General features: G+C 35.8%; 2 protein-coding genes across 2 annotated transcripts; one reads left to right on the plus strand and one right to left on the minus strand.

Annotated features, from left to right (window-relative positions):
* The first annotated feature begins 4,659 nt into the window (after nt 1-4,659).
* LOC110781889 (uncharacterized) lies at nt 4,660-5,947 on the plus strand. Its single transcript, XM_021986298.2, has one exon. It carries the CDS (start codon nt 4,962-4,964, stop codon nt 5,772-5,774), a length of 813 nt encoding a protein of 270 aa, XP_021841990.1. The 5' UTR covers nt 4,660-4,961; the 3' UTR covers nt 5,775-5,947.
* Nucleotides 5,948-6,536: 589 nt separating this feature from the next.
* LOC110787055 (histone acetyltransferase of the MYST family 1) lies at nt 6,537-14,296 on the minus strand. Its single transcript, XM_021991655.2, has 9 exons — nt 13,926-14,296; nt 11,300-11,388; nt 10,891-10,950; nt 9,870-10,079; nt 8,669-8,737; nt 8,308-8,469; nt 7,782-7,875; nt 7,458-7,600; nt 6,537-6,933 (listed from the first exon to the last, which is right to left on the minus strand). The coding sequence occupies exons 1-9, from the start codon at nt 14,236-14,238 to the stop codon at nt 6,730-6,732; spliced, it is 1,344 nt and encodes a 447-aa protein (XP_021847347.1). The 5' UTR covers nt 14,239-14,296; the 3' UTR covers nt 6,537-6,729.
* Between the last annotated feature and the right edge of the window lie 1,038 nt (nt 14,297-15,334).

The raw sequence follows: 15,334 nt of genomic DNA on the forward strand, positions 1-15,334 counted from the left end.
TAAAAATGTTACTCATTAAAGGTTGTTTACTTGTTTAGTTCAAGAGCTAGATTAATGGTTGAGACTGAAGATCTGTGTATAATATGTCATTAATTAGTTCAAATTCCCCTCAATTTATAATATGTATTGTCCTTGGTCTGTTATGGTCATTTGCACCCATATGGTTCCTTATATGATCTATAATTGTGTGATTATCTCTACTATGTACGGAGTAACCTACAAATATGTGTTACTTACATACTAAAATGTAGGTTATGATGTTGTGCATTTAGAGATTAAAAAAAGCTAACCTAAATTAGTAGGGGAAGCCTTTAGCCATAGCTAGCCCATATATAGGGTGATAAAAGAGAGCGACAACATAGCATTTGTGTTAGGTTGTTAGGGTATAAAATTAAAAGATATTAACACTACACTAGTATTGCTTGTGTTTTATTCTCAGGTGGAATCAAAGTGTGTTAGTATAATCATCTCTAACTAATACGAAGTATATTCCTTCCAAACAACAACAATAATACAAGATATACCAATTTTCTTTTGATATTGTCTAGCTAAAGAGGTTGCAAATCTAGTAATGCATGTAAGACTAGAATTATCAATGGTGGATCTATGAATTAACCTTATGTACGGCTTGAGATGGTCAGTGGGTCGGGTTTGACCTAACCCACCCTGACACAGTCCGTAGTGGATCACATGGGTTGGACACACTTATGACCCATGACACAACCCAATCCAATCCTATGTTTTTTTGATGTGTAAGTGATTAAGTGAATAACATCAAAATTAATTAATTTAAGTTCATACAAATTTTATAACTTTTTATCGCTAAAACTCATGTTAACCCACCAAACCTACCTGGCCCACTGGAATCACATCTATCGTAATCCATCAGACCCACCCGACCCACGTAACCCACGACCCACCATGTATTGTGTCCATTTTTTCCGACACAACCCACTACTCGACCCACCCTAGTTTAACTAAGGTGGATCGTGTGTCAATTATCCCCGGCCCACGAGCCACCCAACCTGCTACGTTGGCCATCTCTATGTTTGGCTATTATATATTAAAGCTAGTCGTCATTAAACTCGAATTATTATATTCAGAGTATTATGTATGGTAATTAAGTTGAAAAATATTAGATGCACCAGAGTTCACGTTATATGTTATAGGATCGAACGTAGATCTAGATTCTTGAAACCAATAAATATGAATGAGCATAAAATTGAAGGAGATGCATAAAAGTGAAAGAATTTGTAGTAATTGTTGGTTAAACATTTAAAAATAAAAATGAAGAGAGTGAGCCATGTGGTGACATGCATCAAGGTCGGGAAAAATGTTTACATTTTTAAGTAACTTTTTTTAATAAATTTGATACAAATGCGTACTTTTGCATGTGCTATGTTCCTTCACCCTTCCACCAACTCTCCTCTTACCCAATTCATTTGGCAACCCACTCAAAATCTTAATTACCACTATAATTAAATCTCACATTCTTAATTCATATATTTGCTCTTTAAGTTCATTTTTTTTGTTGAAAACACGTTTACTTTATTACATTTAATCATCTATCAACATGAAACTCGTACGTAGTCACTGAAATATTACTTAAACATATATAAATACTATATATATAGTCTTAAATATGTCTTATACTATGTACTAATATGTAGAATGGAGAGGTCGGTCATATGTACAAGATGTATAATTAAGGAGACTATTTTACGTCACACTATACATTAATTATATACGTAGTATGTAATATATTGTATTATATCATTACTCGTAAGTCCTAATATATGCATCTGTACGGTGTAATATTAATAAAGTTAATTAAGGATATATATAACTATTACTTCCTCCGTTCTTAATTAATTGCATCATCTTGTTTTACAATCATTTGGTCTTCTTTATCCAATTTTTCCCACATACTTAGGGATGATGGTGTAAATAATGTTGCCTTCCATTAATTATATCATTACCCATGCTTCTCTAACAAGTTAATTGTTCACATAAGGGTTTGGAGTATTGGACCTACACTCTTATCTTCCTAATTATAGCAAAGTCATTCAACTCTTATCTCCAACATGATGGACGTACGGCCTAGACCTACTATCAATAGATGTTAACTAGTTTAGTTGGTTGAAATTTTGAGACATGTATAGTCTTGTATATAAGATCTGTGATCAAATCTCGTCTACGTCATTATCAGTATGGCTCTATCTACAGAGTCTACACCAAAAGAAAGACAAAGACATACGACAAAGTACATAACGTCTTAAGATAGACTTAAATTTGTTTACAATAGATAATACTGATTGATCATTTTACATTTGTACCAAGTCAATAAAACGGACTTACTTGGTCGAAATTTGGTTACAATGATGAATAATTCAAAGGCATAAATCCCTATTTTTACGTACCCATAAACATTAGCATCACTACTATCATTTTCAATTAAAACAAGAAATTTCAAAACGTGTATATCGCTCCATAGAGTCAACAATCGAGGCAAATATTGTGGCCGTAGACTAATTACTAACTAAAAGTTTAAGAGGGCAGGTATAGCATCTCATTTACCTAATTTATGATCTTTTTTATAATTATAAATATAAATATGATTAAGACACCCTATCAATTAAGATGAGATCATTCTTGCGTGGACCTGGTCCACAATAATATTAGTGTGGACCCAAAATCAATAATTTTTCCTAGTCTCTTTTTTACACTCATAGTGATCTTTATTGTTCATATAGTAACTACAATAAATTAAACACCAAAATTCTTAGACATAATAACCATTTTTTGAAGCATAGTAACCTTATGTTTATAAAAGTGAATTGTGACTTAAAATCATATTATTCAAGCACAACATGTATCAACGACACTAATGTGATATTTTTTTCATAGAAATCCTAATAAAATGCCAAAATAAATTAGGAACAAGTTGTTAACTTTATTTTAAGGCATGGTCCACAATAAATTTAGTGTGGACCAAGTCCATTTAAGAATTGGTGTTAAGGGAGAAATGCCAAGGCTTACACGACTAAGATATAGTACGAAGTAGGACGCACAATTCTTATTGGCTTTAAAATGAAATTTCTTTAGGATTTATGGTACTATAGACTAGCGCTGGCAATCCCTGGCCCGATAACCCGACTCAAATCCGACTTGAAGTTACTAAGAAAAATACGAATCTGAATGATCTGAATTGTCCCGATTTGACCTAATTATCATATTTTGTTGTATAGAGTAATACGCAGTTTTACATTATTTCTGATATTCACAACTCGAAATTGATCCAAAACCAAACCTGGAACCTGACCCGTTGATTCCAATTGTCATCCTTTCTCAAGACCCCAAATCAAAACCAAAAGTCATCTAAAACTAGCTCCAATTATAAATTTTTCAAGAAGAGATTAAAATGATCGAAGGTTAGTGTTTAGTTAAATGGTCTTACTTACATGATGAATTTATGACGCATGACCCATAAAATCAAACGCACAAAACTTTACGCTATATGGAGTATTTCTAATTACAAATTCCCAAAAACTTTGAAATATTTATAATTTTGCACTGTATATTAAATCATTTACGATGGCATCATGTTGTAGGCCATGCGTACGATCCTGCAACAAAAAAAACAGTACCAAGTACTCACTCAAAAGTTTTAAAAAAAAAAATGACACTTTTTCCAGAGATCAGTAAAAACAAATTTTACCTTTCCTGTTTCTGGGTCTTTCAGTATTAAATTCAAGCCATTAATGACAGTATTTAATTTTTGTTGGTTCATGTTTATTTATGTTATTCTCCAGAAAAGAATTTTTAGGGAGATGCCACTATTTGCTGTTAATACAGTCTCCAACATGGTGGTCCCTTTAAGATTTCACCCATTAGTGATTAATTAAGCTTTCCATTTTACATGAGAAGATGAGATTTAACAAAGGATAAATGGGATAGAGGGATTCGATCTAAGATCGATCATAAGTGTTATTCACTGAGATTTAGAAGAACGACTCTACTGAATCGGGACATTTCAAAATTAACCAGCTCGGCTACACGGATCAGGCTCTGAAGAATTGCAGTTAGTAGTAATCGAACCCATCACCCATGAACATAAGGTCATAACGTAACTCTCATATGAGGAATACCATCCCTTGTTATATTATTTGTTTCTGCGTTACAGGAACATGACACTGACAAAAGACAACACTTTTCGAAAGGCCGTAAGATCTATCCTAGGTAAACGAAATTAATAAATTTAGGTTATTTCTTTAACGATGATTTTATGTTTAATCCGAAGTACATATTTTATCAATCATTCAACGATGTTTCTTCTTTGAATAAATTTATCCCTAAAACCCACGGATTTATTTATTATTGTATCATAAGTTCATAACTCTTACGAAGTATATAAGATTTATTCTTGACGAGTTGACGACTATATCAACTACTATCATAATTTTATTTGAGGTAACTTTTAATGACTCCAAATAATTTTGTAACTCAAAATGTTAGATTAAAACTCCTAATTTTAAGGTGATTGAGATTTGAAAAAATAAAAAACGCGGTCATCCCAATTAATTGCAATATAACAGTGACCGTTATATAAGATTAGTGAGATTGACTATTTCCATTATTAAATACATAACCTTGTTTGTTGTCTTCCCCCAATTCAGTGTTTCACATCTAACACACTACACTTTACACCCTTTTGCCCTATTCACCAAATCACCTCCTACCTCCTTCCCACAACCAACATTTTTGACATTAAATCTATCATCTTTTTCTCTCTCCTCTATTCATAGAGAGACACAATATTTGACAAAATCCTCATCAATATATTCAGCGTTTATCACAATCAGATAAGTTTGTTCTAATTTTCATCCTTTTTTTTTTCATACATAAACCACTTTCTTTTTTCTCCCATCAACAAACTAAAAACTTTTGTTCAAGAAAGCATAATGAGAAACAAATACACCCACCAACATCTTCAACAAGAAGATGAACAACAACACCAACACCAACAACAACAAAGGGCAAAATTCTTACCAATGTTATGTTCATCATCAACCAAACAAGTGATTATTAAGCTTTCACACCGCCGTAACTCCTCCACCTCTTCCTCCTCCTCCTCCTCCTCCACCACCACCGCCTCTGAGGACCCGATGTCTCCCCGGGTCGGGTGCATGGGCCAAGTCAAGAGGAACAACAAGGTGGTTGGATTTCCATGTAGGAGTACTCCACCTACTTGTACTAATTATATCAACACTGTTAAAAGTGACAGCAAATATAGCAGCAATAGTAGTATTGTTAAGTATCATAAGCTTAAGAGATTCTTCTCTGCTAAAAGCCTCACCGGCAGTCCAACCACCACCGCCATCGCCGCCGCTTCGGTTTCCAGGAGTGGGACCCACAAAGGGAAGATGATCAGTGCAGGAAGAAATAATAGTACTAATAATAGTAAGTCTAATAATAGTAATATTTGTAGTATTAGGAGTAGAGGAACAAGGGTTCATAATAAAAGAGATGATCATCATGGTATGATTATATCAAGATCCAAGATTGCTGAGAATTGTGCTAATGAAAATGAAAAGGGTAGTTTGGTAAATTTGATAGAGTTGGATCCGCCATTGCCGGTGGTGAAGCAGCTTCAGCAACAGGAGAATAATAATGTGAGTTTATGGAAGAGAAGATCTGGAGCTCCATTGAAGGGTTTACAGCTTCAAATTGGGCAACAGAGTTCTGCTGTTTTAGTTCAACCAACTACTGTATGACTCTCATGAGAAGAAGATAAAATTGTTGTAAATGAAATGGATTAAGGAGTAGTTGTTTCTTTTACCCTTTGATTATTTTAGTTTGAATAGAATTTGATCTTATAGAGCTCGGTTATATGAATGTTTTACGGTTTATGCATCAATAAAACTTTCGAAAATCTAGTTCATATTCAGTTGACTTCCCATTAATTTGAACCATTATGGGCATGTTTGATAATTGTCTTTTTGTTGGATCTAGTTTTTCCTAGTCAAACAGTCAATAATCAATATACATGTTTAGTAAGTTTTTTTCCTTGGTTAAAAAATCGGCTTTTCCGTCAAACTAAAAGCTAGTAAGAGTAGCTTTTTGACATTATGTTTAGTAAGTGCTTCTCCTTTGGCCAAAAGGCCGGCTTTTCAGCCAAAACCCAAAAGCTAGTAAGAGTGGCTTTTTGACATTGGCTTTTCAATTAACTAATTACATTTTGTATGAAACAGCTAGTAGCCAACAAACAACTTTACCAACCACATTTTAAGAAAGTACACCGTCAAACAACCAACATAAAAAGCCAACACAAACGGTCAGTCAACAAGCTAAGTAAAACAGCAATTGCTAAACAGGCCCTAAGTGAAATTTCTCACCATAAACGAATGCCGGATTGTGGAATCATAATCAGAGGAGGTAATGACTGTTCTGATTTAAAACAGCTTAATTATGTGATTATCTAATCTAAACGGAACAAATAAATAAATAAATAAACATCAATACTACAGAGAAACAAATTGTATCGACTCTGAAATCATTGCAACAGATGGATTATTACCAGAAAATACAGTTTTACATACATTTTTGGAATATTTTACATGGGTAAGTAATGCAGCAAGCTCTCTGAGTTCCTACTTGGCTAACCTTAACTTGGAGTGAAATTTACATCAGCTAATGTGGGGGGCAATAAAGAGAAACCATCACCATTCATTAGCCTTGCTCCTTATAAGGGGTCCAGATCAGTTTGGAAACATCCACATCCAAACCACCACGCCCGGCAGCTTTTAGATGACGGTCCAAAACCTTTGGATCTGCACATATGACGTGTTGCCCTTTGCGATACTGGATCAGTTCCAGACTTTGGAGAGTAGATAAAATGTCCTCCGCTTTTATGGCTGTCATATCACTGAGCTCCTGCGAAAACAAGAAACCGGATATTCAAAAGAACGGAAGAGGAAAACAATAAGGGTCTATTTGGTTTGGTGTAAAACGTTTTCATGGAAAACAATTGATGTAAAACATTTTACGTTGTTTGGTTTGACAAGGGATAGAAAACAATTTTCTGTAACTCCCTCAAAGGTGGAAAAACATTTTCCATTTGAAAGGAAGGAGAACCACTTTTCTTCCTTTACTCTCCCTCTCCCCTCTTCCTTTTTCCCATCATCTCACATCTTCTCCCATTTTCCCTTTTCTATTAATTTTCTTGTAAGGAACCAAACAATGGAAAACTACTTTGTAATTGTGTTTTTCCTTGAAAAATATCTTCCGTGGAAAATCATTTTTCACTGAAAACGTTTTACGCCAATCCAAACGGAGCCTTAGTGCAAAAGCTTTAGCCAATAACCTAAACATGGATACAGGGTCCTGAGAAGTTTCAAGTGCACAACAAATGAATTGGTAAAAAGTTCTAATTCTACAAAGCAACAAGTAATGCACACCTTGATAGATATGTTTCCCTTATGCTTCTTCAAGATATCCAGAAGAACACGTGTCCAGTAACCCCTATAGCTCAACAGCCCCAGATCTGAGAGTGGCCTTTCGGGTGTGCCAACTTTACCTTCCTTCTTAGAAAGTTCATAAGCTGTTGCATCCATAAATGATGTTAGCAATAAAGAGAACAATGGCTACTACGTATAGCAAAATGTCAAAGTATAGATTCCCTGATGTGTAGATTAGTAACATCCCGACCTTCATTATATCCTTTAGAAGTACGGGTAAGAACAAACAAAAATTACTGGAGAAATTTATAAGAAGATGCTTACAAAATGCAATAAGGAATTTGCCATAGCCTTTTCTCTGATATGGAGGAAGAGTAAGAATACAGGCCAAGTTATAGGATTCCTCTGAGTGTTTTTCCTGCATAGTGAACGAGCAAGGTCAAGAACAAAAAAAAATTGATCAAACCCAAGCCACAATCATAAATGACTGAATTGAAAGATAACTCCTGAGGAAACCAAGGAAGTGTTTGGCAGCTAAATGCACATCAGATACAAGCATACAGTATTACAGTCTTTAAAGACCTCTTGTACATCATTTAGACATATCTTATAAGGCATACAGAAAGAAGGTTCAACAAATAAATGCAACTTATGATACAATCTTCCCCGAATCACATCTCGTAGTCCACTAAAATGAAGCAATATATAGAACTGGGGGTATGACAATTTATAGTTGAAAAGTTTTGTAACCTAACCAGTGAAGGGACATAATAATTAACTTCCAAAGAAACTAGGAGGTCTAAAAAGAAGTAGCTTGTCAACAGTTATAAATGCAAAAACAAGGCATTACCTTGGAAAAATACCCGACCATGTGACACCCTCGATCATCACATTCACAGAGAACATAGAATAGAAAAAGGTCAACGTCATAATAAAGAGTCTTGTGGTCAAGAAATAATTTTGCTAAATAACACAGATTCTGCCCATAAACCTTGTTTTTCTTGCCATCAATCTGTATAAAGCATCAAAAATGGAATGTAGATTAGAATACAGGTTGTGTTGGAAGAAATAAACATACTAACATAGTAACATCCCATCTAACCAAAGTTCTTAATCTCTTGCACTTCTACTCTCCCTAACCCAAGAGAAGGAATGCAAAAAAGGGGGAGGGTGAGAGTGCGGGAGAGAGAGGGAGAGAAAGAGAGAGAGACCTCAAACATTGACAACGTTCCACTCCGGTAAATCTCATCGCCAGGGGGATGCTTAAGATCACATTTTTTCTGCACCCAAAACAAAATTCATGCAACACTTACAGCGCAAGTTGGATATTGCCAGAAAAAGAAGGCCAGATCAAGAAACACTGGAGATTAGTATATAGAGGAAACTTCAAGTCGAAGATTACTGACTTACTGTCACACAATGCATCTCACATAAGACAACAGCACCTTAAGTACTGATAAGTCCATAGCTCAAAATAATTTTGAACAAACACGTGACACAAAAAAAACGATGCAGAAGCAAGCTGATCCTGAATATCGAAACTAATGAGTAATGAGTGACCAGTCCCAGTCATCAAACACATTCTACCATAGAGACCATGGTCTCTCAACACAACGAAGACTCGAGTACATGACTAAAGATGAATAAATACAAACTCAATTGGCACAGCCATGGAGGTGCAGCCTTGTATTATGATGAGAAAGAAAAGAATGCACACTTGAACAGCCAAATAGGTGCAAAAATTAAGCCCAGTGTGAAATAAATCAATACATAGCATGTATGAAAACATGATTGATGATGTCCAGATACAACCCTATCTCAAGAATATAAATTATTATTTTTACTGTTGGAACTAGTAGGAATCCTCAAAAGCCTATTATTGCAATTTGCAAGTAGCTCGCAAACGTAGGTTTTATGGGTCATGAAGGTAATTAAAATAGTACAGCAAATAACTACAGACAGTACATATCAAAAGCCATCAGAAGTTAAACTGTTAAAGCATGAAATGCCCCACGAGCTCGAAGCTATATACCAACCCATAATAACTATATATTCTCCTAAGCGTCGCCATACTTTAACACAAAAAATATACTATATGCCAGTAATCTAGAAAGGTTTTCTTTGGCGCGTGGGAACAAACAGGGAAGAGCAAACGAAATAAGCAACACTGCAACAGTCACCAAACCAAACCGACACACACAAACTATTCTTCAAAGCGACAAAAGACAAGAAACCTATATTATTTAGCCCCTTAGATATCCTCCTAAATTAACGAGGAAAGAGAACATATACATGTCAGACACCATATACAAACTTCTAATGATCCAATAACAAAGAAATAAATCAATTCCAAGCTTGCAATTTTTTTTTCTAGGAGTATGAAAACATAAGGTAAATGGTAAAAACCCTCACCATATGCCTCTGTAGTTGTTCTTTATGCTTCATGAAATTGAGGCAAAATTCGCAAAAGTACAGCTTCACACAGTCATTGTACTCCGGTGGAAACGGAGAGAAGTACCATGTCTCAATCTCATATCTACCAAGCTCAATGGTTGCTATATTTTTTACTTTAGTAAATTCCTCGTGCTCACGTAAACTTGCCGCATCCAGCTCCTCATGACCCTACACATTAAATATAGGGAGGGAGGGAAACAATTAAAGCCATACACGAGAATTGACATTCGAATCAAAGGAGAAGAGTATGCTAATTACCGCAGACTATTTAAACTAAATACCACTAACCAAGAGCAAATACCGAAATATTTTCTAATACACAGAGCTGGTAGAATTCCTCAAAACAATTCCCACTATCTGCCTTGTATTATGTACACACCTTCATGGTCTGGTAAAGGACAGTATTGACATGTAATTGAAAGACCCAAAATAGAGAGAAATATCCCAATACAAACTGACAGAACTTCAAAAGGCCAGGAAATTATATAGGGAGGGGGGAGGGGTCTGCATTTGAACCCAACTTGATGGGGATGCTCGCACGTCAAAGTTTGAGGTTAAAGAGTGCATAACGCATTTATCTGCTTTACCTCACAATATCACAATTCTCATGAACCTGGCATAAATCCTTTATTTAAGATATGCTTTTCTGACCCAAAGCAACAGTAATTTAATAGATCTATCTGTTCCACAGTGTGTCAGAACCGTAATAAGGAAATATACGCAAGCCATGTTCACTAATGACTAACCCCTCTGTGTCACCTTTCCTCATATAAAGGTAAGATATCATATTTTCTAGGAGTAGGAAGTTAGCACCTCAAAGCAAGCAGTATCTGCCAAGTCATTGCACTTATCATAAAAAAAAAGGGTGGTGCTTCAGTCATGCTCATACACATACTAAATTCGACTACTTCATCACAACGCAAAATGTAAACTACCCAACATAATAAAGCATATCATCAAGAATAAAGTAACAACATACCTCCACATGAATCTCATCAATCTTACGTTTCTGATGTCGAGTCATTTTTAAGCTTGTAACCTGAAAAAGATATTGTCAGAACACCCTGTCAACACTGAACAATTTGGGGATTGAATCTCACCCAAAAACAGATATTGAATGTGATAAAGAACCTACGAGAGAAAAAAAAAAGAACAAGGAAAAGGGTAAAACGGGCAGGGTGGAGAAAGAGGAGGAAAGGAAGGGGAACGCAAAAGGAAAAACTTCTTGTGAAACACAATAAGGAACTTTTCAAAATGTAAACAGTTGCATTCTTGCATGCATTCTTTCTATATAGAAAGAATTACTATTTGACAAAAGCACTTTTAGAAAAGAAAAAAAACTCATCATTCTATTACCAAGGAAGTCCGATGAACGCATCAACACATACCTTATCCTCTACTTTTTCATCAACAACAGCCTCCACCGAATCAAGATCAAGCTGATCAAGCTTAACCCACTCATCAAGCCTCCTATTGACTGATAAGAATAGCAAGAACCCATTTTATTAGCGACCTTCATTAAATGTATCCAGTGTGACATTTGTGATGAAATTATCACTGAAAGCAGTCAGATTCAAGCACATTATACATATGATTTTTCAAGAATATCCACCCATCCCCTACCACACACACACACAAAAGGGTCTAACTTGGAGATTCCTTCGTTTGAAGGTGACGGGAAAGAGAAAGAAAATCAGAACTCTTCTTTCTCTCTTTGACTATGTGAGCGTTTGGTTCTCCTTTTTAAGCACTTACCCATTTCTCTTTGGAAGATTTATGGATTTACCCATAATTCCTCTTCTTCACACCAAACCCACCCCCCTCTCCTTGAGATTAGTCAGATTACAATTCCCTTCTTCGGATCCTTAACATCCCACCCCAATCTAAGCAGCAGCATCGCCCCCGTCCCTCCCCTGCTCAGTACTCACAACACTAACACAACCTCCAATCAATTTCAACACCACAAGCCCTATTTCTCTCCATCCAAAAGCCACTGCACAATCAGAAGCTACCGCCATAGTTCACACTCAGCCCCCTCCAACCTAATGTAACCATACCCATCCCATTCATCAACCTTGACCTCTCTCACACCAAAAACCACCACAACCTTGACTCTCACGCCTAAAACCGCCTCCTCCATGGAAAAACTACTATGACGACCCTCCACTCTCTAACCCAAAACAGCAAACACACAGTAAACACAGGAGTGCGAGATTGAAAGATATAAAGGGGAAGGAGACAGTAGATCTGGCAGAAAACTTGCCTACTAGCCTGGAGAAGGGAGGAGAAAGAAATCCATCCCACTGGCTTCAAAATCTCGAACTTCAAGTGTTTGAATACCACAAATGAGGCTCCAATCCGAAGCCTCGATGGTCAAACTCGACCTCCAAAGGGACACCAATGAACTTCAAGTGACATTCTTCTATATGTTGGCGATGGAGCAGGATAACAGTGACAATTGGGATTGAGGGTGGGTGGAGGTGACAGAGGAGGATGGGTGAGGACCCATAGAAGGGATATGTGAGTAGTAGTAAGGAAAGCAGTAAAAAGAGAGTAGCTCATTTTCTTTTACTTTCAGTATTACTTTGAGTAACAAAACATGAATGGGAATGAGAATTTATTCCTTACTACTATTAAACAAAAATGATTGAACTCCAATTCTTGATTCCTTTACCCTCTTTACACTTTCTTAGTTCCTTTCCATTTCCCCTGAACAGACTGAAAAGATCCTTAGCAGTATTAATATCCAGGATTCCAGGCACATAACCATGGAAGCTTTTCAACCCTTTGGAAAATTTAGGCATATATATCATTTTGGAATGTCCTGAAAGAGTTGTCACCTTCTTTAGTATAGAATTATGGTTTATGACTCGATTTTGTACCTACTAAAAGGTGAGTGGTGGATTGTTATATAATGTCTTTTGTCCTGATAAACGAAGAGTAGGAGCAATGAGACAACTACTAATCCGGATGGAAGGGGTATGCGATTATTGGCTGCTAGTCATCTTGTGCACCTGGTTTTTCCAGGTGCTAAGAGCACTCATAAACGCATGACAGTATTATCTTAATTGGTAGTTGATAACATTCAGAATAATGCCAGAACTAGCAGTAGAAATTAACTCACATTAACTTAATACAAGTATGTGCTTATGCATGAGCTATTGGCATTAAGGCTCCAAATATACTAATCCCGTGAAGATAAGGAAATCACATCAGTCAAGACCTTCCAAAAAAACATCCTAGGTGTACCATATAGATCAAATAAATGTTCAAAAAGTTCCAATCTCAATCTGCCCTTCAGGGCATCACAACATACAGCCTTCCTCGGTCTAACATTAATTTCCTCCATAAACATTTTGAGTTAAAGGTCCATTCTCGAATAGTTAACAAACATCAAACACTTCCATCTAATTTAACCTATAATCAGCTAACAATATGTGCAATTCAGCGCTATATATACTGAAACTCAATATTATTCTATTAAAATAACAAACACTAGCTTCTTCCTAGACCAAATTCACAAACAATAATAAAACAATTTCTATATAATCATGCTATACATCAAGCAAACAAAGCTGAACATATCTCAAGAAGACCGTAGCTCTGATAATCCTAGCATCAAACATCAAACACTTCCATCTAAGTTAACCTATAATCAGCTGACAATATGTGCAATTCAGCACTATTTATACTGAAACTCAATATTATTCTATTAAAATAACAAACACTAGCTTCCCTGGACCAAATTCACAAACAATAATATAACAATTTCTATATATTCATGCTATACATCAAGAAAACAAAGTTGGATAATCCGAGCAAAAATTAACCCCAAATTACTCAAATAACTACAAAAACCAGCACAAAATCACACAATTCTCCATTATCATAAAAATTAGGCACGCGAAAGACACTCAACTAGCACAAAACCCTAACCTCAACCTCAATCAGTAAATTGACTCCCCTAAATAGAAATTCCATTGCCAAAGAGAGAGATAGAGATGGAAATCATACATTCGGTGTAATGAACATAGTACTCGTAGTCATTAGGTCCACCGCTAAAAACTTTCCGACGCTCAATGACCTTAACTGGATGGTATTTCGAGTCCCGCCAACGGCACATGACGCGAGTGCCCACCTCTAAAGGGAGCACTCCCACCTTCCTCCTCTTCAAACCTCCGTTCTCCAGCGGACTTCCGACGTCGCCATTGGACGCCGGAGAAAGCTCTGATCGAACATCTCCGGTGATTTGCCTATTATCTTCGACGTCATCGTGAATTAGGGTTTTGCCGCCATGAGCATTTGAGGGTGGATCTAAGGATCCCATTTTCTTTTCCCCTTTCAGTTAACTCTCGAGGAAACAGTTTATCGGTCTACAAAGTTCCACTTTGATTAAAATTGTTACATCCCGCTGTGTATTTTGTTTTTGTTTTTTTTTTTTTGGTACGGATGAGCCACGAATTATGAGTGCATTACATGTACGGATGTACCGCTAATGTTAATCGTAGTTTGATAATATAAAGACTAACCAAGGAGCTACTCCGTATATATCAATTTCAAAGCTTAATAAAATAACGAAATAAAGAAATTATATATCATTAAGAACAACAACAAATTAAAGACTAAATACTCTTATTGTGGTAAATCGATAATAGGTTGAGTCAAAGTTGAAGAGACTAAATGTAGAATAATAACAAAATGAAGCACCAGTAAGGTAAATGTAGAATTTTAGCGGACTGCTCTACTGTTTTACAGAGAACTTCATTCCAATTATTAGGGATTGTATTGTAATTGAACAAGCATGATTTATGACCGTTGAGAATGATAAATTGTGAAAATTTTTAACATAATCATTCATTAATTACATTTATAAATACTATGTACTCTGTATGTAGTTTGGTTGTATATTTTAAAATTAGTACTCCGTACTTGATAGTAACTGATGTGGAGTACTCCGTAATTACTAAGGAGTAAGGACTATGCATAATGTTTAGTTGTCAAATGGTGGACCGATTTGATTGCAAGTCGGTAATATTGGAAGAAAACTCCACCAAAACATTTTTGCGTAGTCCATTAATCCGTAGTATGGGTATCTTGAGTCGATGACCTGCGTAAAATATAAGGTGCATTAACAATTATGCCAATACTCAATTGGTCTAATGTGAAAAGGGAAGGCAACTTTGTAGCTCATCACCTTGCTAAGCTAGTTCCTTTTGGTGTCGAACAAATATGGGAAAATCATTGTCCCCGGGATATCGACCCGTATGTAACGATGGACATTCTGTCTTTGAAGTAATATACTACTCCCTCCGTTTCTTTTTATTTGTTACGTTTGGACTTTTACACGTTTATTAACGTATAATAAAGATTCTTTTTTTTATTAAAAAAATAAACCTAAACCTCAATCCACTAATCATCACAAC

Source organism: Spinacia oleracea, chromosome 2, assembly GCF_020520425.1.
Source record: "Spinacia oleracea cultivar Varoflay chromosome 2, BTI_SOV_V1, whole genome shotgun sequence".
Classification (NCBI taxonomy): domain Eukaryota; kingdom Viridiplantae; phylum Streptophyta; class Magnoliopsida; order Caryophyllales; family Amaranthaceae; genus Spinacia; species Spinacia oleracea.